Source organism: Carcharhinus amblyrhynchos, unplaced genomic scaffold, assembly GCF_965287045.1.
Source record: "Carcharhinus amblyrhynchos unplaced genomic scaffold, sCarAmb.v2.hapA chromosome_577, whole genome shotgun sequence".
Taxonomy (NCBI): domain Eukaryota; kingdom Metazoa; phylum Chordata; class Chondrichthyes; order Carcharhiniformes; family Carcharhinidae; genus Carcharhinus; species Carcharhinus amblyrhynchos.
Window position 1 is genome coordinate 2,734 of NW_027650317.1, and position 26,553 is coordinate 29,286.

Sequence of the window (26,553 nt, forward strand, 5' to 3'; positions counted from 1 at the left end):
CTCTCTTTCCCTCCTCCTCCTCTCCTCCTCTCTTTCCCTCCTCCTCCTCCTCCTCCTCTCTTTCCCCTCCTCCTCCTCCTCTTTCTTCTCCTCCTCTCTCCTCCTCCTCCTCCTCCTCCTCCTCCTCCTCTCTTTCTTCTCCTCCTCTCCCTCCTCCTCCTCCTCCTCCTCCTCTTTCTCCTCCTCCTCCTCCTCCTCCTCCTCCTCCTCCTCCTCCTCCTTCTTTACCCAGAGGGTGGTGAGGGACTGGAATGCCCTGCCAGCTGCTGTTGTAAATGCGCCTAGTTTGGGGGCGTTTAAGAGATCTGTGGATAGGTTTATGGACGAAATGGGATTGGTTTAGATTAGTGGGTTAGTGTTTTTTTTAAAAAGCTGGTCGGCGCAACATCGTGGGCCGAAGGGCCTGTTCTGCGCTGTAATGTTCTATGTTCCTCCTCCTCCTCCTCCTCCTCCTCCTCCTCCTCCTCCTCCTCCTCCTCTCTTTCTTCTTCTCCTCCTCCTTCTCCTCCTCCTCCTCCTCCTCCCTCCTCCTCTCTTTCTTCTTCTTCTTCTCCTCCTCCTCCTCCTCCCTCCTCCTCCTCCTCCTCCTCCTCTCTTTCTTCTTCTTCTTCTCCTCCTCCTCCTCCTCCTCCTCCTCCTCCTCTTCTTCTTCTTCTTCTTCTTCTTCTTCTTCTTCTCCTTCTCCTTCTCCTCCTCCTCCTCCTCCTCCTCCTCCTCCTCCTCTCTTTCTTCTCCTCCTCCTCCTCTCTTTCTTCTTCTTCTTCTTCTTCTTCTCCTCCTCTCCTCCCTCCTCCTCCTCCTCCTCCTCCTCCTCCTCCTCCTCCTCTCTCTTCTTCTCCTCCTCCTCCTCTCTCTTCTTCTCCTCCTCTCTTTCACCCCCCCCCCCCCACCCCCAACTTCCATTTTAACTTATTTTCTGTCACTCTACATTACTTTCATTGTTCATTTTGTCATTCAGTACATTAAAGGCAGTGGTATTTATCAAAGGTTATGAAGCAAGTGACATGAAAAATATTTCGGAATCAGAGGTGTGAGGCATGTGACAAGAGGGAATTTGATATTGTTTTTCCAAATATTTCATTAGTACAATGTAACTACATTAAGGCATTATCATGTCGTTATAACAGTTACAATCATATGTTCCTACTTCACTCCTCCTACCATGGGAAAAAACGGTTTAACCTTTGGTTTAACCATCCATAATATGTGTGCATAAAAAAGTAAGTTTTGAGTTTCATTCATCAAGTACTAGCTGAAATGGAACTGACTGCTGTCTGCAACCTCATGCTTTTCCAATGGGAGGAAAAATCAAAACTCTGCATTCCTTGGTCACGTCCGGTTCCCCACCTCATCCTTCCTACCACACCTCTGTTCAGATTTGGCAACGTTTATAACTTCCCTTTTATCCCCACAATGCCCTTTACCAGAATGGTCTCTTCCATTAGATTAATCTCCTAATTACTTATCCTCCTATCCTTCCAGTTCCTCCACAAGCCAGTGCTTGCTGACATCAACAACTGCATTCTTTTCTTGAGTTTTGTTTCCCCCCCAACTTGCTTTCAAACTCCCACAATCATCTCACTATTTAAAGCTTATCTTCAATCCAACTATATATAATTTGCTGCCCCATTTCCAACTTCCCTTTCCTTTCCAAGGTTCTGAAAGACAACCCCTTTCTCAGCATTCTGAGTTTAATTTGGCTTTTGAGTGTCATTTACACCATTGAAACTGGTCAACTCCACCAGCAATGTTCTGTGATACTGCAAAACAATATCTCTCCTCAACCATTTAATATTAACTATTCCTCATATTTCCATATTTGAAATATTATGATCTGAATTTCAGTGCGAGGATGCGTTGTGTGTGTGTGTGTGTGTGTGGTTGCTGTCTTGAGGCTGGGAAATCTGGAATAATAGGTTTACTGAATTTCCTACAATTTTTAACTGTAGATCTCAGGGGTACTGATGAGTAACAGGAAATGTTTTGACAGTAGATTTCATGTTATGGAAGTCTTGCTTTGGAGAAATAAGACGCATTTAACTTATTCAAATCAGCTTTTTACTGCAATTAGAAGACTTTTTTCAGTTGCCTTGCAGATTTCCTAGGCCTATTTCACTCCTCTTTGCCTCTTTGGCTAGGTTTTGGTTTAACTATCCAAAATATGTGTACAGCAAGAAAGTAAGTTGTGCACTCCTTATGGGCCAGGAGGTCCAACCCCTTGAGGATGTCTTTGGCCTGCCGTATGCTGATCACATTCTTTTTTTACTCCATTCTGTCACAATCACACATTGTCCTTCTATTTTAGTCACTTTTTCCAAGCCTCAAGCCTTGATGCCTTGCTCCCTCTTGGGAGTGACAAAAATTTCTGCCCCTACCCTAAATCATTTTGTTTTCTCTCCCCATTCTGATCACTGACCTCCTGCCAGTGTTTTTCATCCTAGTAGGTGACCAGCTGCCAGGTAGAAAATGAAAGAAAAGGATTTCAATATCTGTATCTTGTTGATTTTTACTCTGCCCTCCTGCACCCTCCCTGTATCCCAGATTGGAGCCTATAAAGCCTCCTATTATCTTACCCTGAGTGCCATCTAGACTTAATTTTGCCATGCTGTTCTTGCCACTTTATTCTACAAAAAAGCACAGTAATGGAGGAGAAGCTACCTTTATCCTATCCCACACAAGGTTGCACTGACCTATCATCTCGTCCTTGCCGATTTTCATTTACTCCTTATCTAACAGCAGTTCAGTTTCAAAATCCTTAGCTCTGTTATCAGATTGCTATGCAACCTGTCTTCCAATTACTTTGTGATTCTCTCACTATGGTAATGTCCTCCAAGCCCTACATATCTACCCTGGCCCTCCATTTTTCTTATCCTGATTTGGACCATTTGATATCCATTCTCTGGAACTCTTAAAATTTGTTTGTTTTTCTACTTCTAAACATTCACCTTCATAAAGTTCTTTGTAAGGGTGATATAAATGCAAAACATTAAACGCTGTTTCTCCATCCACAGGTGCTGCCAGACTTGCTGAGTTTATCCACCATTTTCTGCTTCAACCCATACAATCTTGGTTCCAATGTATGTGTGCCATCTCAGAAGATGTGCAAAGGTTGGATGCAGAAAGTTCATTTTTTCATTTCCCCAAATTTTTACTTCCTCTTTCTCCATGGTTCTTTCTCTTCCCCTTCTCACCTCTCAGCGGAGGTACTGTCCACAACTGAATCTGTATATGGATCAATACCACTACCAAAAGATGTGTCTACTTGCTTTGCCATAAAGGCTTATTGCCTTTAAATGTACAGTACTGAATTAACACACTGGAAGTGCAGCGATGTGAAAGTTCTGCCTGACACAAAAATGGATCCCTAACCCCTTGCCAATATTCGATGTTGCGGACAATTTATAGTTTTTGCAGCTCCCTCTCCTTCACCTGTGACCTTCGCTATGATTAGTCAGAGAGTGAATGTGGCAGAATTGATCATTTGCCACAATCTCCAGTGAATTTGGACAGCGAATTGGGAACAAAATGTGCTTTCTTGTTGTTGAGGTGCTTAGCATAGGCTTTCAAATCCTTTATTTTTTATCATCTGTCTTGCCACTGCAATTCCCACTCCTGACTATTGCAATGCATATCTCAATGTTGGACACCAGGAAATCATAGAATTCCTACAGTACAGAAAGATGCCATTCGGCCCATGAAGTCTGCACAGACTCTCTCTGACAGAGTACCTTACCCAGGCCTTTCCCTCAGCATATCCCTGTAACCCACATTTGCGATGGCTAATCCATCTCACCTACACATCTTGGGACACTGAGGGGCAATTTAGCATGGTCAATCCACCTAAGCTGCACATCTTTGGACTGTGGGAGGAAACCCACACAAACGGGGGGAGATTGTGCAAATGCTACACAGTCAACCACGGCTGGAATTGAACTTGGACCCCTGGTGCTCTGAAGCGGCAGTGTTAACCACTATGCCAACATGCTGCTGGTGCCAAATCACCTTGGTTTCTTGCAGTAAAGAAATATATTGCCTGACATATTTTCTGTTGTTTACATCTATGTCTGATCAACTCGTATGCCCAACATTATTTCCAGTGGAACATGTTAGAAATAACAAGCATGAGCGGAAGAGAAAGTAAGTCCTGAAGAATTTGTTGATTCGTAGAACTAAAATCACATTGGCTCTCCAACATAGTCTGAACAGAATATTAAGCCAAGATTTAATTTATCTATAGTTATTTTCCGTATTCTACTTTCATATAAGCAGGCACTGACTTAGATAATTCTCCACAGGCGAGAGGTAATTAATGACGTAATGACCTCTCTCTCTTGCTGGTTATAATTAGATAGAATCCTTTTCTGGAGCCAGGTAATACACTGTGCACCAGCTAGCAGAAGCCAAATGCTGTGCCTTTGATTTCCTATCATCTTGTGCGATTAAAGGATGGTTTGAGTGGGGGAGGGAGGGGAGCTGATTTTGCTGAATCATTGTGATTCTGAATTCATTTCTATTTCTCCATGAAGAAAAGAATATATATTTTCTTGTTCCTGAAACAAATGATTAATTTAGGCATGTGGAATATAGGAAAATCAATCAAGGAGTGTGCTTAATATTGTTTGTCAACTTAATTAAGTTGATTGAAAAATCAGACCAGTTAAATTAAGGACATGAGTCTCTCCCCTGTACTTTTTGCCCACTCAAGATGTATTTTAGTTTTGGTATTATGCTTTATAACACGATATCCTATAAACACTCAAGTGAGCCTGCTTTTGAGCAGTTGAGCTGATCTAACAGTGCACTGGAAGACCCAGTCCATCCCCACACAGAGAGGACACAGACACGTCACTGGCATTGGTGCCCTCCCGATGTGCCCCCGCCTGACTCCCTTCATACGCCACTACTTCACATCCCCTCACTCCACTTCTTTGGCACTGCCCTGGCACACTAGGCATTGCTCAGCTGTGCCATGAGTACCTGAGGGAGCTTCAATGGTTTCTGAGCTTCCCACTGTGGCTGTTGCATCTGATCTCTGCTAGTGGAGACCTGTAATATGTCTCACCATTCTCATGCCATGCTCAAAGATCAGAAGATTCCAGGAGCTAGGAGACTCCGATGTCTACTGGCTTCTGTGTATTTAAATACTACTTTAAATATGCTGTTTGATCATATGCCCTTCCTGGGCACAATCCGGTTTGCAGCATTAGAAAGGGACTGGGGCAATTGCAAATTGTTTTGTGCCGAATGCAAAGCTGATTTTCAGGCCCACACATTTTCCAGGATTTGCACTGATCAGCGCCAGGCATGGTGAGGTTGGAAAATCGCTCCCACAGAACCCCTACAGTACAGGAAGAGGCCATTCGGCCCATTGAGCTTGCACTAATTCTCCGACAGCATCTTACTCAGGCCCACTCCCCCAGTCCCCTCCCCATTACTTCACACACTGACCATAGCTATTTCCCCCCCCCCCCCCCCCAACTACACATCTTGGGACACTAAGGGGCAATTTAGAATGGCCAATCCACCAAACCTTTTGCACATCTTTGGACTGGAGGAGGAACCAGAGCACCCAGAGGAAACCCACACAGACAATGGGAGAATGTGTGAGCTCCACACAGCAAGCCACCCAAGGCTGGAATTGGACCTGGGTCCCTGGTGCTGTGAAGCAACAGTGCTAACCACTGTGGCACCGTGCCACCCATGGTGTCGGGTTTTACTTGTAAATTGAAAACACACTCTACTTCTACTACCTCTCCCAAAATCTCCATACTCTTTCGTCAGACAAGTTGTCTTACATTCCATTATGAATGAGATGATACTTGGACCTAGGCATTGGGAAAACTAGAGCTGTAGTGCCCTATCACAATCTCAGTACAGACTCTACTCATTCCATCCCCTCCATTGCTTCCTGTCTGTTCTCTCTTCCGACTCTGTAATGTTGTCCATCTCTACCCTACTTCAACACATCTTGTGCAATGTCCATGTCGTTGTCACCTTTAAATCATCTATTCCAATGCACTTGTGGCCTGCCTCCTATTCTGTACCGTGCATAAACTAACTCACCCAAAACTCCTATTGCCATACCTTATTCTGCAGCAATCTTGTTCATCTATTATCTTTATGCTCACTGAACCATGTTGGCTCCCTGTATCCCAGTGTCTCAGATTTAAAATTTTCTATGTGGAATTTAACTGCTTTCAAAGGTCCACCCCATTCAATCTCTGTAATCTTCTTCAGCTCAATAACCCTATGTGGGAATTTTGCATTCCACCAACTCTGAACATTTGTGCATCTTGTTAGGGACTAGATCAGAAACTCCCTAGGTATCTGGTGAAGTTAACCTAGACCCCAATTTTATTTGATTTTGGCATTAGTGCGAGCATAAGGTGTTTTGCTCCAGATATGATTTCATTGACTCACTAGGTAGTTTTTATTAAAACAAACTTTATTTAACAACACAGTTAAAATATGATAAGAATTAACATTTACCAATTGAAATACTTAAACATGACAAGGTATAATTCTTAACTGCTAGCTATCTCTATAGTTCTCATTTAAGTAATATCTCCACAGACAGACATCCTTCTTCACAATCAGTTGGCACAAAAGCAGTTGGCTCATGTGGAAGCTGGATTTCCAGACTTTTAATATCTCTCGACAGTGATCTGGTCAGATGCCATAGAACAGTCCCCAAAAAAGGAGACCTATTTTCTGGAAGATCTCTGTCTCCAATCTTCAGAAACGGAAAGAGCTGCTTCTCTCTGCAACTCCCAAGTAGCATCTAAACTTGTTTCTCTCTGTGAGCCTCATCCCACCCAGCCACATGATCTTTCTTGTCAATCAATCCAATCAAGCCCAATTCTGACAAAACCCAGTGGAAAACACATTAGTCCAGATCAAAACAAAAATTCCAGCAATAGGACCAATTGTGCTTCTGCAGCATCTACATGGAGGCAGTGGTTATAGACAAAGCTGCACCTGTAAAGAGAACTGAATATGAAAAGATCCTGCACAAGGAACATTATGCAAATACATTTCTTAAAGGCACAGTATCATCAAAATCTTCTATCAATTTACTTCATTATTGCATGCCATCAAGATCCTACCCTTTGGAATATTCCTAAATTCCCCCTGCATCTCCAACACCCTCTCCTTTCAAGATTCTAACTCTCCTTCCTTTCAAGACCCTCCTTAAACTATCTCTTTAATGAGCTTTTGGTCACTTATTTAATATATCCTGTTTTTTATGTCAATTTCATTACTTTTTTGGTTACATTTCTGTGAAGTGTCATAGTATGTTTTTATGTTAAATATGCTATGTAAATGATGACAAAGACTGTGACAAATGGTCCCTGGTATCTCGTGCAATCTTGCACTCCCCATAAATTAAATTAATTTTTCAATGGCAGATCTTTCACAATCAATATCAAAATGCTTTCACTGGTCCAAAAGTATTGAGATCAAGATGTGTAGCCATCTTGCATTCTCCGTCTTGTACTTAGAAGTCGGTCCTTGCAAAATCTCTGCATGCAAATCTGTTGCTCTTTCTGATGATGACTGTTCTTTCTTTTTATCTAGGTATTGTTTTCAAACTATGGAATATTTCATGTTTTGCTTTTTTGTTTTATCTTCAGGGATACATCTGGGCAGGGCAGGTTCTGCACCATCTTCCGTTCCTACTCTCGAGGAGCCCAGGTAAAGACAAACACCACGACGTTCACAGCACAAAAACAGGCCCTTTGGCCCAACTTGTCCATGCTGCCTTATTTAACCACTAAGCAAATCCCAATTGCCCATGTTTGGCCCATATCCCTATCTTACCCAAGTATTGGACTTTAACTATTAAGTACCTGCTATGCATGGACCTGTTTTCCTGGAAAATAAAGAGGAATATAGATTCGCAGAAATTAATCCTTCATGATTTTGGTTTCACAATACATAATGGCCAATTTTTGCAAACTGAGCACAAACCTGATTAATGAAATAATGTAAATTTCAATTGAAATAATGATATATGTTCATTTGTCACTTTTTGATGAAGTGTAGCTCCTAGATATAAAGTATTATTAGTCTACATGAACTGGGTGAGTATCCACCAGTATGAATGTCAACCATCATGATTATCAACCTGCAAAATCCTTCCAGCATAGCACATCAATGGCTGGCAGTAAGAGTGGGAGCAACTCCTGGTCAGGCAGGCACCCTTGATGCAGCGTGATGCCCCTTAAGCTGCAAGTCTCAGGCGTCAGGCTAGCAACCAGTCCCAGGAAGAAACTGTGGGAACAAATGAAGATCTGCCGAGTCTAAGTACCTTTCAGCTTGCACACTTGTACTGATGGTGCCCAGCCCCAATCTGCCACCACCTCCCATGACCCTTCACTGCTTTGGTGCTGTCGGACAGCTTGCTAGAATCAAGTGTTAAAAGTCTCTACTTTCTCAAGCTCTATGTTGCAAACATAATCTTCAACCCTGCCACAAACTCCACTGATTTCTTACTAAAGATGTGCTATATTTTTGTTTAAGTCATTAAACTGAGACTCTGTCTTGGCCAATTAAGTATAAAAGATCCCTCAGCATGATTCTAAAGTGAGCAAGTGAATACTTGAGGCCAAAATTAATCCGAATTTGGGCCTCTTGCGCATCTTTGATTTTCATCACACCACTATTGGCAGCTATGCTTTTTGCTGCCTAGAACATAAGCTCTGGAATTCCCTCCCTATAGCTCTCTTTGTCTCTAGCTCTCCTCTTTTTAAGTTCCTTTAAAAGCTACTACATGAACCAAGCTTTTGGCGACCTGTCAAATCTTTCCATATAGTTTCAGGTCAAACTTTGTCTTGAAAACACTAATGTGAAGCATTTTATGATGTATTACTGCATTAAAGTTGCTACATAAATGCAAGATACTGTTGATACTGTTTGATTTTTGTTTATGACTAAATTTAGGGTGCCTTATTGCCTCATCCAATTCCACAATTGCTCAATACATTCACAAATGTTCTTTCTGCGTTCTCACCTAGTCACTGCACAATATTCAGGCTTGTTCTTAATTTTTCATCTTTGGCAGCTGGGGTGTGGGTGGGTGGTTGGGAAGAGAAAGCATTTTATATTATTATGGATCTTCATACAGATAGCAAAGGAGATTTGTCAAAGGCTTGGAATCATGTCATGACACATGCATTGGGAATTCTTTATTTATGATTTCTCCGAAATAGGTCTGTAACTGCCTAGTCTAACTCCAGAGGAAAGTAATGAGATCCCCTAGCTAAGGCTGTCTCAGTTAATTTACGCTGAAGTGCCTGAAAATCTTATATGCTTGTGTACTCAAATCATAAACTAACTTGCTAAAGATTACATTATATTTGAAGTGTTAAAGCAATAATTGGTCAGATTGCATAAGTTCTGTTCTTAAGCATTACTGGTGTGAACCTTCTGTTTTTCCAGAATAAAGACGACATATTAGTAGAGGGGATGTCAACCTTTACTCAGCGATAGCACTGTTGCTTTTGAATCAGAAAGCTGTGGGTTCAAATTGCACTTTGGAGGAAGTGTTGGACTGTTAGAGATGCTCTCATTTGGATGAAATGTTAAATCAAAGTCATGTCTTCCCTTACGGTAGATGTAAAATATCCCATGGCGCTTCCTGAGTGAGGGCAGGGGGGTAATTTTGATATTCTAGCCAATACTTGCTCTCAAGCAGCATTGCTGAAATAGAGATCTGATCATTTGCCACATTGTTGTGTGCAAATTGCCTGCTGCACTTCCCTTCATCACATTATACTCTAATTTTAAAAAATAGAAATCATTGGCTGCAAAAGCTTTGGACATCTTGAGTTTGTAAAAGATGTAAAAATGTAAATTCCAACTTTGCTCTTGTGTCTCGTGGCGGGTCATACCAAGGGGTTCCTTCAACGTTGTGGTACAGTGGTTAGCACTGCTGCCTCAGCACAGGAACCCAGGTTCGATTCCCTGCCTGGCTTGTTGTCTGTGCAGAGTCTGCATGTTCTCCCCATGTCTTTGTGTGTTTCCTCCTGGTGCTCTGGTTTGGCCCCACAGTCTGAAAGATATGCTGGTTAGGTGCATTGGCCATGCTAAATTCTCCCTCAGTGTACCCGAACAGATGCCGGAGTGTGGCGACTGAGGGATTTTCACAGTAACTTCATTGCAGTATTAGTGTAAGCCTACTTGTGACAATCATCAACCTCCTTGGCATATTTTTTAAAACTTGTACAACCTTAAATATTTAGAGAATGCATTTGCTCTCACCCAGGATGTTTACACTTGAATTGAACATGAGGATTACCAGTTGGACTTGGACAGTAACTGGTTTCAGATTTATAACACCATTAGACCATATGAAACTGCCAACAAAGAACCAATAATTGGGACCTCTCTTTTGAGGGAGAAGGGGTAAGATTGGCGAATTGAACTGCCACACTGATGCATTAAGAGGTATTATATTGGGTTTAAGGTTAGGAGGGACATAACTCATGTCGGGACTGGTTCGCACTGACAGCATGTGAAGAGGAAATAGAGAGATGCACTTTATCTTCCTGACTTTCTTGTGCAGATATTTGTCCAAAAACATTAGCCATATTTGCAAACTAGCTTGCAAATTGGGTGTGAATTTTAGAGTAAATTTAAACTTTAGATATTTGTGCACTCAATTACTCCCCTAAATTGCTAAACATTGTGCAAATTTAATGCAATGTTGAAACGTTTTTTTCATCTAATAGCATGAATAATATTTTAAAGTAACTGATGTTACCGTCCAGTTATTGCAAACATCCTCTTGTTCAAGCTAACGGTAAGCATTTCAGTAGAGATGCTCAGTAATAGAGTTATGCTGTATTTAGTCATGGATTTATAAAAGTGAAGTTGATTGTAATTTATTTACTTGTTTTTAAATTCAATTGTTATGACAAGGGTGAATTCCTATTCTGTGGGGGTGGTTATGTAACGTGAACACTGCTCAGCTTTCAGACACTGATTTTTTTTTTAGAACGACCAAAAACCATGTACAGTTCAGTATAATGTATCAAGATATTTTTGATTTCCCATGAGAACATAAATTTAAACTCATTTCTAATATAGAAATTATATATTTAAATTAATAGATGATTTTTAAAGTTTATAAATCAAATAATCCCCATTTCTAACATAATGGAGATGTAGGATCTATATTATTTCGAGTCTTGGGTAAGTTTGATGTCTATTGATGGAACCAGTGATGAAAAACATTATTTGTATATGCTGCGATTACGTATTGCTTGATCTGAAGATTGTTAGTTTCAGTAAAATGTTTTAGAGAGTCACATATTGACACCAGCATGAAGGAAGGTATTAACCTTAAATCAATGGATGTTAGGAACAGTTTCTTATGAAAATGCTTGGGTCCTTGCTTTTAACTAAATTAAATGTTTGTATTGCACTTGTAAATCTTGTTTCCTTGTCATTTCTAAAATTACGTTGAATACTGAACACTTCAAACGTGTACATAATTCTAACATATTAGTAGTGTATTTTGTTCATTAATCATCCATGTGGTCCATCTTAAATATGTTTCTATCTATCCTAAAGAGAAAAGAAGCATCGCCTATCTCCATTTTTAATGGTATATTGTGGTCCATTTTGTTAATATTGGAATTGTGCTGTAATGGAGAGCATACATTAAGCTGGTAATCGAGCAGCTGTATCCCAATTGGGGCAGTATTAGGGCTTCATTAGAAGACGATAAAAAGGTGTTCACAGTAGACGATGAATCCCAGGTGAGGAAATTGCCACTGCAATGGACAGTGCCTCAGACAAGAAATAATGGGATTTAGCAGGCGCTTGAAAAGACTTCAGTCGGCAAGTTGGGGTCACAGCTTGATTAACCAACATAGTAGTGGAGAAAGCTGAACCATTACAATATCATAGCAGAAGGAGTCCTATGATAGAGATTTTTCTAACAGCTAATAAGTTAGGGAATAAAGGTGTCCAGAAGACTGATCAGAGGAGTTGTATAGTTGGAGGGAGTTTGATGTGTTTTCTACTCTAAATGGTAGCCAGCGTTATCACACAAATGTGTCTGCATGGATACAGTCCTGCTGGATAAGTTTCATGCCAAGGCTAGGTTAGTGATCTGGGAATTTGATGAATGCTTAGCAGATGAGGAATTCGCCCAAAGCAGGTAAGGTAATTTTGAAAAAAATTCTGGCTCTTTTGGTGGTGATCTTGTGTGAATTTTAAGTCCACAGATATAAAAGCTGCATTCCTTCCTGCAAGGTGATCACCTCCAGTGGGAAGTGTTTCTCAAACCTCCTAAGCAGGTGTCGGAGGTAGGGAGAAAACTTTGGAAGTTGAATAAGTGCATATATGTTTTAAATGGTGCTTCCAGAATGTGATACTTTAACAACATTGATCAGACCGTAAAGTTGAGTTGTCGCCAGCTGAAGACAGATCCTTTCATGTTTCTTTGGTACCATGGTGGGAAACTTGCAAGCATCTTCATGATGCATGATGATGACTTCCTTTGGGGTGGCTCATGAGTTTTAAAACTGTTATTGACAGGGCTAGAACAGACTTTAATGTTAGGGGTCTGGCTAATGGGGTCTTTAAATTTATTGGATTAGAAATACAAGAGTATGGATCTATGGTTACTTTACACCAACAATCGTATTTAGAAGGTGTTAGCCCTAACACAAACAGTCGGCTAGTCCCTGACAACATTTCAAAAATGAGACCAAGCATCTGCAAAGTCTGATTGGACAATTAACTGGCTGAGCACATAGATGAGGCCAGATGCAAACTTTGATCTTGAACTGAGTACTATAATGAAACATCCCAAGATCCAGAATATCTTGCAAGCGAACAAAACATTGCAAAAATTAAAGATGGAGAAATGTGCACTAAACTTCCCATCTTTGGGCAATCCTAAGATTGTTTAGTGACACCTTTCACGCAAACCTTGTTGATGAATTTTCAAGTACAAGAGATTTATAATATTTCTTGTGGGTGAAAACAGGAAGTGTTGCCCCTTGGCTTGGGAAGTGAAGAAAATAAGCTGTGTAGTAAAGAGCACTTTCTCTGTAGAGACAGACTCTTGTACTAATAGAGGCAGTTGACATGGTATATAAAAAAATTAGGAGCAGTACTACAAGGGGAGTGGGGGATGGTGGTGTGAGGGTGGAATGACAAAGAACGTGACCCAATATAGTATTATATTGTCAATCGACCCCTTTGGGATAACATATATACCACAAACAGTGTGAGTGAGAAAAGATTACCAATTGATATTGCAAGTTTAAAACAAATGGTGAAAAAGGAAAACTCTGAGCTCCAGTGGGTTGATGCAGGCCACTCGTTATCAGATTGGTTCACTATAAGGAATGCTTGTAGTGAAAATTTATTGGGAATTTTAGAAGAGAATGAGTCTTGAAAATATTTGACTAATTTCTCTGTCTTCAGTTTTCTTGAAAGAAAGAAAATGCATTTTTTTTGTGGAATTGTGCTACAGTTGAGTAACATGCTTTAAATTGGCAATCAAGTGCAACTGTCCCCAGTTAGAAGGTATTCAGGCTTCCAGTTGTGTTCACACTGTGTCTTGTGGGGAATTATTTACTCTGCAGGCTTGGAAATAAACCTGTCTTAAGATACAGGCTGGCTTCAGACTCTTTCTCTCCTCAACATACGATTATTGGAATTAACACATCTTAGGAAATCTTTGACAATTAACAGACGTACTGAACTCTGAGGAGGAAGCTAACAGACTTCAGGAGAACATGACAAACTAGTAAAATAAGCAGGCACATGGCAGTTGACATTTAACACACACAAGTGTGAAGTGAGACATTTTGGTAGGAAGAAGAGGGGAAAAATGAACTAAATGTTACAATTTTAAGTGATGCAGGAACAGCAAGATCTAGGGGCATTTTAAGTTGTGAGTAAGGTGATTAAAAATGGGATCCTTTGCTTTTGTACTTAATCAATAAAGCCAAAATGTTAGGCTAAGCGTTTACTACATTCTGGTAAGACCTTCACTGGAATATTATATTTAAGTCTGGGCACCAAACTTAACTAAGATGCCTGAGCCTTGGAGAAATTGCAGAAGACATTTATGAGAATGGTACTAGCTTTGAAGGACTTTGCTTCTAAGAGAAGATTGGAGATACTGGAGTAGTTATCCTGGAGCCTGTCAACACCAGGTTTAAGTCCAACCAGTTTATTTGATAGTCAACTCACAAGCTTTCTGGGTTTGCCCTTTGTTGGGTGAATGGAGAACTCTCCAAAGGATTTTGATGGCAGAAACAAGTAGAGGTTGTTTCTGTTTCCACAGAAGGGTCAGTGACCAGGGGACATGGGCTTAAAGTGATTGGCAAAAAAATCAGAGGCTACATGAAGAAGCTTATAGGGCAGCGTGCTGTTGTGATCTGGAATGCATTACCTGGAAAGATGGTGGAAGCAGATTGAACTGTCACACACAATTAAAACAGGGCCACGGGAAAGAGCAGTCTGGTCGCTGTACCAAAGAGTTAGTGCATGGACAATGGACAAATTGACCTTTCATGTTGCATAATTCTATTGTTCGAACATGAAAGGACCAAATAAAGGACTTGCTCCTTTTCATTCTGATTTGAACACATTGCAGTCTTCTTGCAGCCAGAATAATTTGTGTGCTCTTGGACTTTGTTTTTCCCAGCTGTAAGCCACTAGGCAGCACGATTAGGATGGCACAGACCAGAAAATGTGTTGTTTGTTTGAACTTGGATGGGGCACTGGTGTGCCTTGATGCTCCGTTTAGCAGCCTGTGACAAGAACTGTTAGTGGCAAGTTTGAATGACGAGCACCATAGAGATTAAACCTAAATACTTAATGCTCAGTACATTTATTTCATAGAATGTTTAATTTGCTTACCTTTGTTGGAAGAAGTTAAGAAAGAAACTGAAAAAAAATTTATTAACTAGTGTTAAATGCAAGTAAAAGTGCTGTAAGAAAACAAAGAATATGATTGGGAGTTAAGACACTGGTGGTAAAATAAAATATAACTAACATGAGATGATTCTAATGCTTTCCACTATTAGACAAATTCATTCCAGAATTATTGTGCCATTGTCAAAAGAGGGTTATGTACTGAAAGATAAATGCACATATCTCAGTACCTAAATTTTATACAGTATTTAATTTGCTTATAATTGCTATTGTGGCACCTCATCCATCACCTTAAACATTTACTCCTTCCATTACTGATGTACAGTGGCAGCAGTGTGTACTATACATGTGAAGCACTGCAGCAACTTGCCAAGCTTACTTTGACGTCACCTTCCAAACTCTTGATCTTTATGACCTAGATGGACAAGAGCAATAGACACATAGGAACACCCCATCTGAAAGATTTCCTCCAAACCTTTCATCATTCTGACTTGGAATTATATCTTTTTCAGTTGTTGGATCAAAATTCTGGAGCTCCCTAATAGCACTGTGGATGTACCTACGCCAGGTGTTCTGCAGCGGTTTAAGAAGGTGGTTCATCACTACATTCTCATGGGAAATTGGATATGGGCAACAAATATTGGCCTTGCCAGTGATATCAATATCCCATGAATGAATGATTTTAAACAGTTGAGCATGAACTAAAGATATTGACAAAGGAATGGAATAAAAATAAATGCTACTTATGAGCAATAACAGTGTAACCAAGATAAAGAAAAGTGCTTGAGAAGCAGAAGAATAAAAATGTGGAAAATTAAAGCCAGAAAAAAGAACTGGGGGGAACAAAAACTGTGAAAGAAGGGATGAAAGTATGCTTTTAAGTGACAGAGGATAGAATCACAGAGATAGGTTCCGATAGCTGAAAAGGTAAGTAGGAAGGTGTCTTGTCAGAAAATGTTCTTTGGTGAGTTGCAAGATACTTGGTAAACGATTATATTTATGCACTCTTTTTCAAATTCGTAGGGTGTGATCTTGGTCTACGACATTACAAATCGCTGGTCATTTGATGGTATCGATAGGTGGATCAAGGAGATAGATGAGGTAAAGAGCATTTCAGATCAACTGTCTTGATGAGTGGAAGATGAAAAGCTTCAACGTGTCTCTTTTTTTTCCAGCAATATTGTCATTAATTGTAGTTGGGTCAAACTCCTGAACTCCTTTCCCAACTACTCTGAAAATACCTTCACATAGACTGTAGCAGTTCACAGCTCACTATCACTGAATAAAGATAAAATTGCTTTGGTTGGAGCAGTGCAAACATGCTGGTACATGCAGTGGTAAAACAGGGGCTGCTACTGTTTCATCATCAGCATGTTCTTTGCTCTGTTGTGGAGAAGAACTAACAGGAAGCTGATCTCATAGAAATCAGTGTAATTTAGTCCCATTTTCTGAATGGCAGTAGAAGCAGGATATTTCCAATCTTTCCACAAAGTGCATGGTTCAGACAACTAAAAGATGAGTGAGGAGGGAGTAAAGGCGAAATTAATCTGATAAAAATAATCCATTCCAGGTGAACTTTAAAAATGTGGTTATTTTGTACATGACAGAATTACATGGATATATGGCGCAGAAAGAGGCCATTTAGTCCAACTAGTCCATACCATATTTGTGCTCCACTTGAATCAACTCTCAGTTTTTCTTTATCTAAATCTATTTGTCTAACCGTCTCTTCCTTTCCTCATGTGCACTGTCTAGTTTTGCTTTAAATGTATCTATACAGAACCATTCACTTCAGCCACTCCCTATGGTAGCGTGTTCCACATTGTCACCAATCTTTCGAAAAAGAGGTCCCTTCTGAATTCCCTGCTAGATACAGGGGAGGCAGTTGTGTAGTGCGATTGTCATTTGACTGGTAATCCAGAGACCCAGGGTAATGCTCTATGGACCCGGTTTCAAATTCCACCACAGCAGAAAGCGAAATTTGAATTTGATATTTGAATGGACTTAAGTTCTAGGATGTCTATGAAATGATTGTTGTAAAAATCCATCTGGTTCAAAGAGCAAAGAAAATTACAGCACAGGAACAGGCCCTTCAGTCCTCCAAATCTCTTCCGGGGACCATATTCCTCTATTCCCGTCCTATTCATGTATTTGTCAAGACACCTCTTAAAAGTCATTTATGTGTTTCAGGGAAGGCAATCTGCCATCCTTACCTGATCAGGCTTACACGTGACTCCAAATCCATTGTAATGTGGTCTCTCAAACGTTCTCTGAAATGGCTGAGCAAGTTCAAGGACATTTAAAGACGGGCAATAAATGTGGTCTTGCCAGCGAAATCCATATTCCATGAATTAAAAAAAACTATTGATAACTCTTATACTAAGGGCCTAACTTATGCTCTCCAGTGAAAACATTTCCTCTGTAAAAAAAAAAATCTTTTATAGTTTTAAAGATGTCCTATTCATTCCTCAGCTTTTTTTTTCAAAAGAAAATAGGCTCGGCTTGTCATGCCTTCCTGATATGTACACCCAAGTATTTCTAGTATCATCCTTGTAAACTTCTGCACCCTCTCTAGTGCCTCTCTGAATCCAGCACTCACATGTGGTCTCACCAAGGTTTGATATTAGTCTTTTGTGACTTCCCTTCTTTACAAATATATCCCTATAGAAATAAAGCCTTTTTTTTTAAGGCCTTGCTAACCTGTAGTGCAATTTTTAGTGATTGGTTTATTTGCACTCAAAGATCCCTTTGTTCCTCTACCTACCTAGATTCGCACATTCCAAGTAATAAGTACCATCTTTTAGATGAGATGTGTAAACATTTCACTGAAAGGTTTGTTAAGGACTTCCTGCTAATTTTTTCTTGTAACTATGTCAGAGATCTGAAGCTAACAGTGTGATTGTGATTTTTAAAAAATCATGCGTTGGAAGGCTCTGGCTTTTCACTCCAGCAGGATTCTCTGGTTCTGCAGACAGTGCACCTGCGCCTGCAGGTTTCCAGGCAGCGTGGGGTGGCTTGGATGGGAAATCCCATTGATAGCAGCAGGACCAGAGGATTCTGCCGCCAGCAAACAGCACACCCCCTCCCGCTGCTGAGAAACATGCGGCTGGGAGACCAGAGAATCCCAACCGCTGTGTATTCTGATATTTGATTTGTTGAATTCTTTAACTTGCACTCACTCCTTCACTTTTTGACTCTAGCAGTGGAAAGTTTTTTCTGAATTCCTGTTGACTTTGATTTTTCTAAGGGTCCTTGATGTCATACTCAGTTAAATGCTGCCTTGAAGTTAAGAACAGTTACTCTGTCATCCTGCCTCTAGAATTCTGCTCTCTTGTCCTCTTTGGAACAGGTCTGTAATGAGATCTGAAGTCAAATTGTTCTGGCAGAACCCAAATTGAGTGTCTGTGAGCCAGTTATTTGTCAGCAAGTGCAACTTGAAAAGCAATCAATAACATCTTCCATCATTTTGCTGATGATTGAGAATAGGCTGAAGGGGCAGAAATTGATCAAGTTGTATTTGTTCTACTTTTTGTGGACATGACATTTCTGGCCAATTTTCTCCTTTGTTGGGTAGATGCCAGTGTTATAGCTGTATTGGAATAGCTTGATTATAGGTGTGGTTAGTTCTGGAACACAGCTCTGCAAGACTGCAGCCTGGATATTGCCATGGCCCATATTCTTTGCTGTATTTTTTACACTCTGTCATTTCTTGATTTTGCATGAAATGAATCTAGTTGGCTGAAGCTGGCTTCTGTGGGGATATCAGAAAGAAGACAAAATGAATCATCCATATGGCAGTTCTGCCATGCAAATGTTTGCAAATATTTCAGCCAAATATTTGAATTTGGACTGTTTATTTGCTGTCATATGGATGCTCGTGTCATTTCTTCCTCTGAATAGATTAATTGACTGCCATCATTCACAACTGCATGCTGAGCTTTGATCCATTTGGGCAATTCTAGATTGGTCAGCTCTATCTGTAGTATACTGCTTCCACAGTTTACCATGCATGTCCGTCTGTGCTCTAGGTTCACATTGGAACCACATGTTTTGGCATGCTTGGTGCTATTTCTGGCATGCTCTCCTGCACTCATCATTGAACCAAGGTTGGTCCCTGTCTTGATTGTAGTGGTAGAGTGAGGAATGTGCCAGACAGGAGGTTACACATAATGATGGTGCCTCTTTGAGCTGCTAGATCTTTATTGAGTCTATTTCATTTAGCATGGTTGTAATGCCACACAACATGATGGACTGAAGATACAGGGGCTGTACAGAGGTCATTCCTGCAGTTATGGGCAGGGACATCTGTGATACACGGACTGATAAGGATGAATTTAATACTTAACGAGTCTGTGGAGACAGCTGTACTAATTTTGGCACAAGATCCAGATGTTTCTTGAGAAGAACTTTCATGTCCAAATCCATTGTCTTGGTTAATGCAGGGCAGAGTCTGGTTTTATTTTTATACATTGTTGTGGTGGTTTGGACAATGAAATGGCTTGTTAGTCATTTCAGAGATCACCTAACAAGTCAACCACATTATTGTGTGTCACAAATAGCCTGGATAGGGTAAAAACAGCAGATTCCCTTCTCTAAAGGGACAGGTGGATTTTTAATAATGATCCAGCAGTTACATGGATGCTAACTTTTTATTCCAGATTTATTGAATTAACTGAATTTAAATTCATCAGTTACTGTGTTGGGATTTAAACTCATGTCTTTGGATTATTTGCCTGTGCTTCTGAATTGCTAACCCATCAACATAACCACTATGACACTGCTCCTAATTCATCTTGCATTGTCCCTTTTTTTTCCCTTCCCTCAGCATGCCCCCGGTGTGCCTAAGATTCTGGTTGGAAATCGCCTACACTTGGCCTTTAAGAGACAGGTGTCGACAGAACAGGCTCAGGCTTATGCTGAACGGCAAGGCATGACGTTCTTTGAAGTTAGCCCATTGTGCAACTTTAACATCATTGAGTCATTCACAGAACTGGCAAGGATTGTGCTAATGAGGCATGGAATGGATAGGCTCTGGAGACCAAATCGAGGTACGGTTTTTGTTTTCTTAATGCTTTTCAGTCTGAGAAATGTATTTTTCTCTCAAAACTTGCACTATCCGGAGGGTCAGCACTAAAATGAAATAAAAATCTGGACATAAGTACAGGAACTTTGTTCCTGTGATTTTTTTTTTTCTTTTGTATTTGTTGTATTTATTGCAAGCTCAGCTTCACATGCAGCAGCATAGAAAGTACTACCTTCCAATGTCTCCATCTTAAGTTCCACCCCTCTCCCTGGGTGCACACTGAGGCTGTATATTGGTGGTCTGTTGATTCAGAACTATACTTCAGATTTCATAATCATGATCAAGACAGCTATTTCATTTTGTAATATTGCCTGCCTTCTCTCCTTGTTCCCACTACAACTATGACCGTTTTTTCACTGCCTCAGGATTAAGACTTGTCCAATTGTCTTGCTGACTATGGCTTTCCTTAGTGTCTTGCTTGCTCATCATCCCATTGTTACAAACCTATGCAATCATCTTGTTCCATCCCTGGTATCCCTCCTTTTGAAATCCTCTTCTTTATTACTCCCCTGATGTTTCTATTAACCTCTCACTCAGTTTGGCTAAAACTGTTAACTACTGGAGAATTATGCTAGAAAATGAAGATAACTCTTTTTTTTACTTCTGCTCTTTTATTCCACTGTCTCCTTTGATGCTTAAGCTGTAACAGGCTGTTCTTGATTCATCTGATACTAACTATCTCTTGTACTACTTTTTTAAAAAAGGTGGTGTTTGGAAGAGTGGTGGTGAAAGATTTCTTATATTCTGAATTTAATCTATGTGAAGCTGAAATGCAGCCTTGTATTTCAGCAGAGAATATCGAGGTGAAGTTTCAAGTAAGGAAAAAACATACAGCTGGAACTTTACTGGCCTGCCCGCCTCGGGAATTGGAGTGGGCGAGGGGTGGAGCATGGGAACGTCTGTTGATCTCGGGCAGGATTTTACGGTTTTAGGATAAGCAAGACTAAAATCCTGCCTTGTTTGAAATTGAACTTGCAAATTAATTTTAAGCTATTGTGTGCATTATCAGCATTTTATAAACAAGATGAGTCCAAATTTGTTTTTGGCATCCTTCAGTTCTTATAAAGCTCTGACCCTGATTCCTTCAACCTCCATGTCTGTCATCTTGTGCAGATCTCTAGAGGAGTAGATCCTTGCTATCTGAGTTTTCTTTCCTGCAATCAAGCTATTGCCAAGAATACATTCTTTTACTTATATAAGATGAGCTATTTCTACTCCACATTGCTCACTAGTCTGTACTTGTATCATCTTGTGGCATACATTATTCAAAGCTATTCTTACTGGCTTTTGTCCTTCACAAGCTTTAAAGCACCGAAGCTGGGATTCTTGCCCTGCACAGTCAAATGCTCTCTTCTTTTCCTGCCTTTGCTGAGCTTCATTAGTTCCCAGTGGCTCAATCAACCAATTCAAGACCCTGGTCTTCTTTCTCCACAACTGTGATCACATTTGTTTGTCTCCCCAACACTGGTAAAACATTCCTGTTTTCTTTCAGTTGTAATCTCAAAACCACTTTGAATCTGTTTTTTGTCTCCAGTGCTTCACCCTTCCTCCACCCCTTCCCAATTTTTGTTCCTTTTTAACTCTGATTTTCTTCACCCCTACAAGACTGGTCATGTTATACTTCAGACCTTTTTATCTAAAGTTATTTACATACCTCACACTACTTCTGTTCATAAGTTAGCATGTGGAGATTTAGTAATTGACAGCATTATGTATGAAAATCAATTTGAAATAGTGGGCAGGATTTTACAGCGTTGCTTGGGTGAAACCGTAAGATCGGCCCGAGGTCAACGGAGATTTCCGTTGTGGGACCCTTGCCTACGCTGATTCCAGGGCGGGCGAGAGTTTGGGCCAGTATTTTTGTCATTGATCCATTTGGATCAATTGAATACTTTTTGGAAAGTCCATCACTATTTAAAACTGCAATTTACAAAAGCCACAGGATTCATTCAGTATTTGTTAAAATTAATTTTAATGGACTTAATACTCCTCCAAAGAGGGGGACACAAGAACATATTGCCCATGTTAATAACAATCCTGAAAGGAATCAGTAGTTTGCCGGTTAACTTGTCCAGCATTTTAATTCCTATCTGATTTACTCAAAAATGTTTAGTCGTGACAAATGTGGCACAAATGATCAGATCTCTCTGAAAAGGACTTTTTACTACAGGGTAGAGAATATTAAGGCATTAGCTATGCTGTCAGATCTGTCCAAAATGTCAGATTAACAGTATGCTGCCACCATCTGCTGTGCATCCTAATGAATTACACACCATACTTTGACAGTTTATAGTGATTCCTGTTGAAACTGTACTAGAATTACAGTTAATTCTCCAGATGACAGTTATCATCCAGAAACATTTTTTTTCTATTCTATGATGCATAATGATATGGTTAGGGCAATAAGCATTCCACCCAATTGGAAAACCTTGCATTTTTCATTCTGTTGTCAACAATGAAAATGTTTGAGTTCTGAAACCACTCCCCGGAGTGACCAGTCACTTTTGGGAATTTTCATTGAGGCACCCCTGTAACTGACTTGGAGACAGGTCCCTTGTCCTTTTTAAGGATGTCAGGTGGGCTCTGAAAGCTGGAGAGCCAACAGAGGCCATCCAGCTTAGAGCAGCAGCAGGCTCCAGTAGAGGGTAAGTAAATGAGGAGTTCTTAAGTATGGAGGTGCTTCTTCATCAACTTTCCTAAAACTTTACATAGAAAACTGATACATCAACTGGGCCACCACTATGGAGGTGATCAGGATTCCCCTACAGTGCTGCTTCTGGTTGCAGCAACATCCAGGTTGGCACAGAGAGCCTGTAAGCCTGCCTGGCACACTGCCCAATGGCCTGCTGATCTTACAAGCCATTGAACTGCCCCATGTCCACCCTCTCTCCAGGCCCTGTAGGGTTGGGAAACTGGAGGCTGCTTAGAAAAGCCCCAGTCTGCCTTGGGGTGGCTAGCCCTGCCAACCCCAAACCTGCCTCAGCAAAAATGACCAGCACTGGGAGTGGTGTAGAAGACTGGCACAATGGCTATCACCAGTCAGTGCTCATCCACTTCTATTCCTGCCCTCAACAAGGCCTGAAAATTCAACCTTTGCATTCTCTTCAAATAAATGAGCACATTGAATATTGCTGCAAGAGAGACATGTTATTGAAGCTTTTCATCTGGCATCCTTCAGGACAAATGCAAGAAGGCTGGATTTCAAACAGCATGAAGAAATAGGTGCTGTTTGATTGACAAGTCAACTCTGGCCGAGGTGTTGGCATGGAGAAAATGGGGCAGCTATAGCCCCCTAAGCTCCCTGGTAATTCAAAAAAGTCATGATGTGGAGATGCCGGCGTTGGACTGGGGTAAACACAGTAAGAAGTCTGACAACACCAGGTTTAAGTCCAACCAATTGATAGTAAACTCGCAAGCATTCGGGGTTTGCCCCTTTGTCAGGTGAATGGAGAGTTCTGGCCTCAGACAGAGCATGTAACAGTACACACAGTTTGTGCTGTTACATGCTCTGTCTGAGGCCAGAACTCTCCATTCACCTGACAAAGGGGCAAACCCCGAAAGCTTGTGAGTTTACTATCAAATAAATTGGTTGGACTTAAACCTGGTGTTGTCAGACTTCTTACTGAATTCAAAAAAGGGGCGAGGCTTGAACATATTCCTTTTGTTTGCAAAGAACGAGTCTGTGTGTGAATGTATTTTGCCTTACCATTCCTAGATAAGTAATTTTTCTAACCAATGTGTATTTTTTTTGCAGTGCTGAGCCTGCAGGATCTCTGTTGCCGAGCCATTGTTTCATGCACACCTGTACATCTAGTGGACAAACTGCCCCTTCCTGTTACCTTAAAGAGTCACCTTAAGTCTTTTTCAATGGCTAATGGACTGAATGCCAGAATGATGCATGGACGTTCCTACTCTCTCACTGCTAATGGTAGCAAACAAAACAGTCTGAAGAAATCGAAGATTATTCGTCCTTCCCAAAGTCCAACACAGAGCTGCAATCGAAACAGCTGCAAAATCTCTTAGCTAACTGTGAAAATGAAAGTTGAAATCACTACATATGCAGCCATGACAAGCCGATGTTTCAGCTGTTCCAGTGAGAGAACTTCTTTGACAATTATATTTGCAAAGGGCCCATAAACTATAGGTTCAAAATTTGCACAAGGGAGTGAGAAATGATGCTGCTAATTTGAACAGTGATTGTGGAAGATATGGTAATCACAGGGATCGTAGATTCCCTGTTGTGAGTGTTTCAATTGAGCTAGAGGCAAGAGCTTGTGTCATGATAGCTTTGTCAAAACTATGTTTGTATATTTCTGTGTGAGCCAGACAATTGAATTGAATTGTCCCTTGATTGTTTTAGGTAATTGGGAAGAATTAAGCATGTCTGATGTTGATGATATTTAAAGTGACACGGGGAGTTGGAATTTTAACTGCAATGTATGCTGTACTATATTGTTTAAAACATTCTTAAAAATGGCAGTCAGAACATGGATCCTGTTAACAGTTGAAGGATCTATTTCTAGGAATATGGTTTGCCTTGACAACATGCAGACACAAAATAATCTTCAATTTTTATGTAAAAATCATATGCTGAAAAATATTATGGAAAATTTGTATGTTAATCCATTTCCAAGTTGCTCTGGTGGTTGTTAACTGTCGTGAATTAATATTACTTTAGTGATTTATAAGTATAATTTTCCTGTGGGACAAGAGTTTGTTTTGTACAAAAACAAAAAAAAACACTAAGTAAAATACTAAGGGAATGAAATGCCAAAGACAATGATGGTGGAAATGTTAACAGTATGGCAGACAAAGATAATTGTCCATAATGTTTTGTAATTAAAACACTTTTTGGAAGAAGAATTTTCCTGGAAAGAAATATAATTTATAGTGCTTTTAAGTTTGCCTGTTTTTAAAAAAAAATGACATTGGCCTAGGTTCTCCAGTCAATGCTGATGGTGACCCATTTATTTTGGTGTGCGATTGTCTACATTAAACTGTGGGCCATTGTTACATGGTGGTTTTCATAAACTTGATGCTTCTATTACAAAAAGTAAAAGACGCAACTGTTTTTCAAATATCTACTTCTTGATGAAATGTAAAAAGATTTCAAGAATGGAGTAATTGTCTTGTTGTTCTTATACTGGATTCTGATCACTGTATCAATATCTACATTCCAAGCCTGAGCCTTGACTGGTATTCCATCTCTATGGTCTCGGTTGGAAAGGTATTATCAGTTTCTGATCCAAGTGCCAAAACAAAGGTAGAAGAAGCCTGCCAGAACCAGTGACACCTACGGAAGTGCACCTGACATCAGTCAGAATACTAATATGTTGATGCCAACACCCGTGGAAGAATTCAATCACTTTGGTCCATCCCAACTTCCAAGCTGAAGGATGATCTCTGGTGGCAGTTGGAATCAGGGGTCTTGTTTGTTCATTGTTATTGGGAAAATTGTGCAAAATAAAACAAAAACTCTTTTGCTTTTTTATATCAACTAAAAGCTTTCACTGCAAGGTTAAAATGTACAGAATTGTTTTACATGTTAATTTGTAATAAAGATGTATGTATCAGTATCCATTGAACTTCTGTGTAAAATTCTCAACCATTTTACTACTGAGCTATCAAGTATTATAAGCTTAATACTTTCAGAGACATCAGTGATGCATGTGTTTCAAATTATTGTGTTATATACAATAATCTCCAATGACAGAGCCCACAGTCTCTCACACCACTGACTATGGGTGTAATTCTCCCATGTCCCTGCTGGAGAATTTGACAGGAGACTGAAAAATTGGTACACTGGCATGTATTTCCCCTGGGATCTTCTGCTGGTGTCACCATGGTGGGTCAGAAAACCCACTGGAGGCTGTTTTGAGACTGATTTGCATTGGGCTAATGGTCCACAATGCCTGCAGGAAAACATGCTGGTCTAGAACACATAAGAACATAAGAAATAGGAGCAGGAGTAGGCCAACCAGCCCTTCGAGCCTGCCCCGCCATTCAATAAGATCATGGCTGATCTGTCGTGGCTCAGTTCCACATTCCCGCCCTCTCCCCATAACCCTTAATCCCCTCTCTTATCAAAAACCCATCAACCCGCGTCTTAAAAATATTTAGCGAGGTATCCTCCACCACTTCAGTGGGCAGAGAATTCCAGAGATTCACCACCCTTTGAAGAAGTTCCTCCTCAACTCTGTTCTAAACCGCCCCCCCCTTTATCTTGAGGCTGTGCCCCCTAGTCCTGCTATCCTTTCTGAGCGGGAAGAGTCTCTCCACCTCTATCCTATCCATCCCATTCATCATCATATACGTCTCAATGAGATCTCCCCTCATTCTTCTAAACTCTAACGAGTATAAGCCTAATTTATTCAGCCTCTCCTCATAGCTCAACCCCCTCAACTCTGGCATCATGCAGGAGTCTGGAGTTGTCTGAAGAATGCTTGGGATAGAGGTTGCCAATGATTCTGGAAAACCACAGCAGTGGGTAAGGGAAGCGTCTATTTGGTTGATCTTCCAGCCTCACTGTCATCAAGGAGGTCCATCTTCCACCCTCAGAGTTT

The 26,553-nt window shown here is 40.5% G+C and overlaps 1 protein-coding gene across 1 annotated transcript; it reads left to right on the forward strand.

Annotated features, from left to right (window-relative positions):
* Positions 1–3,011: 3,011 nt before the first annotated feature.
* LOC145339632 (ras-related protein Rab-40B-like) lies at positions 3,012–25,566 on the forward strand (the record flags this gene model as incomplete). The annotated part of the gene is made up of 5 exons (XM_080184142.1): positions 3,012–3,077; positions 7,579–7,695; positions 15,931–16,008; positions 19,733–19,955; positions 23,745–25,566. Coding segments are annotated over 5 exons (753 nt in total), but the record flags the coding sequence as incomplete, so codon positions are not given.
* Between the last annotated feature and the right edge of the window lie 987 nt (positions 25,567–26,553).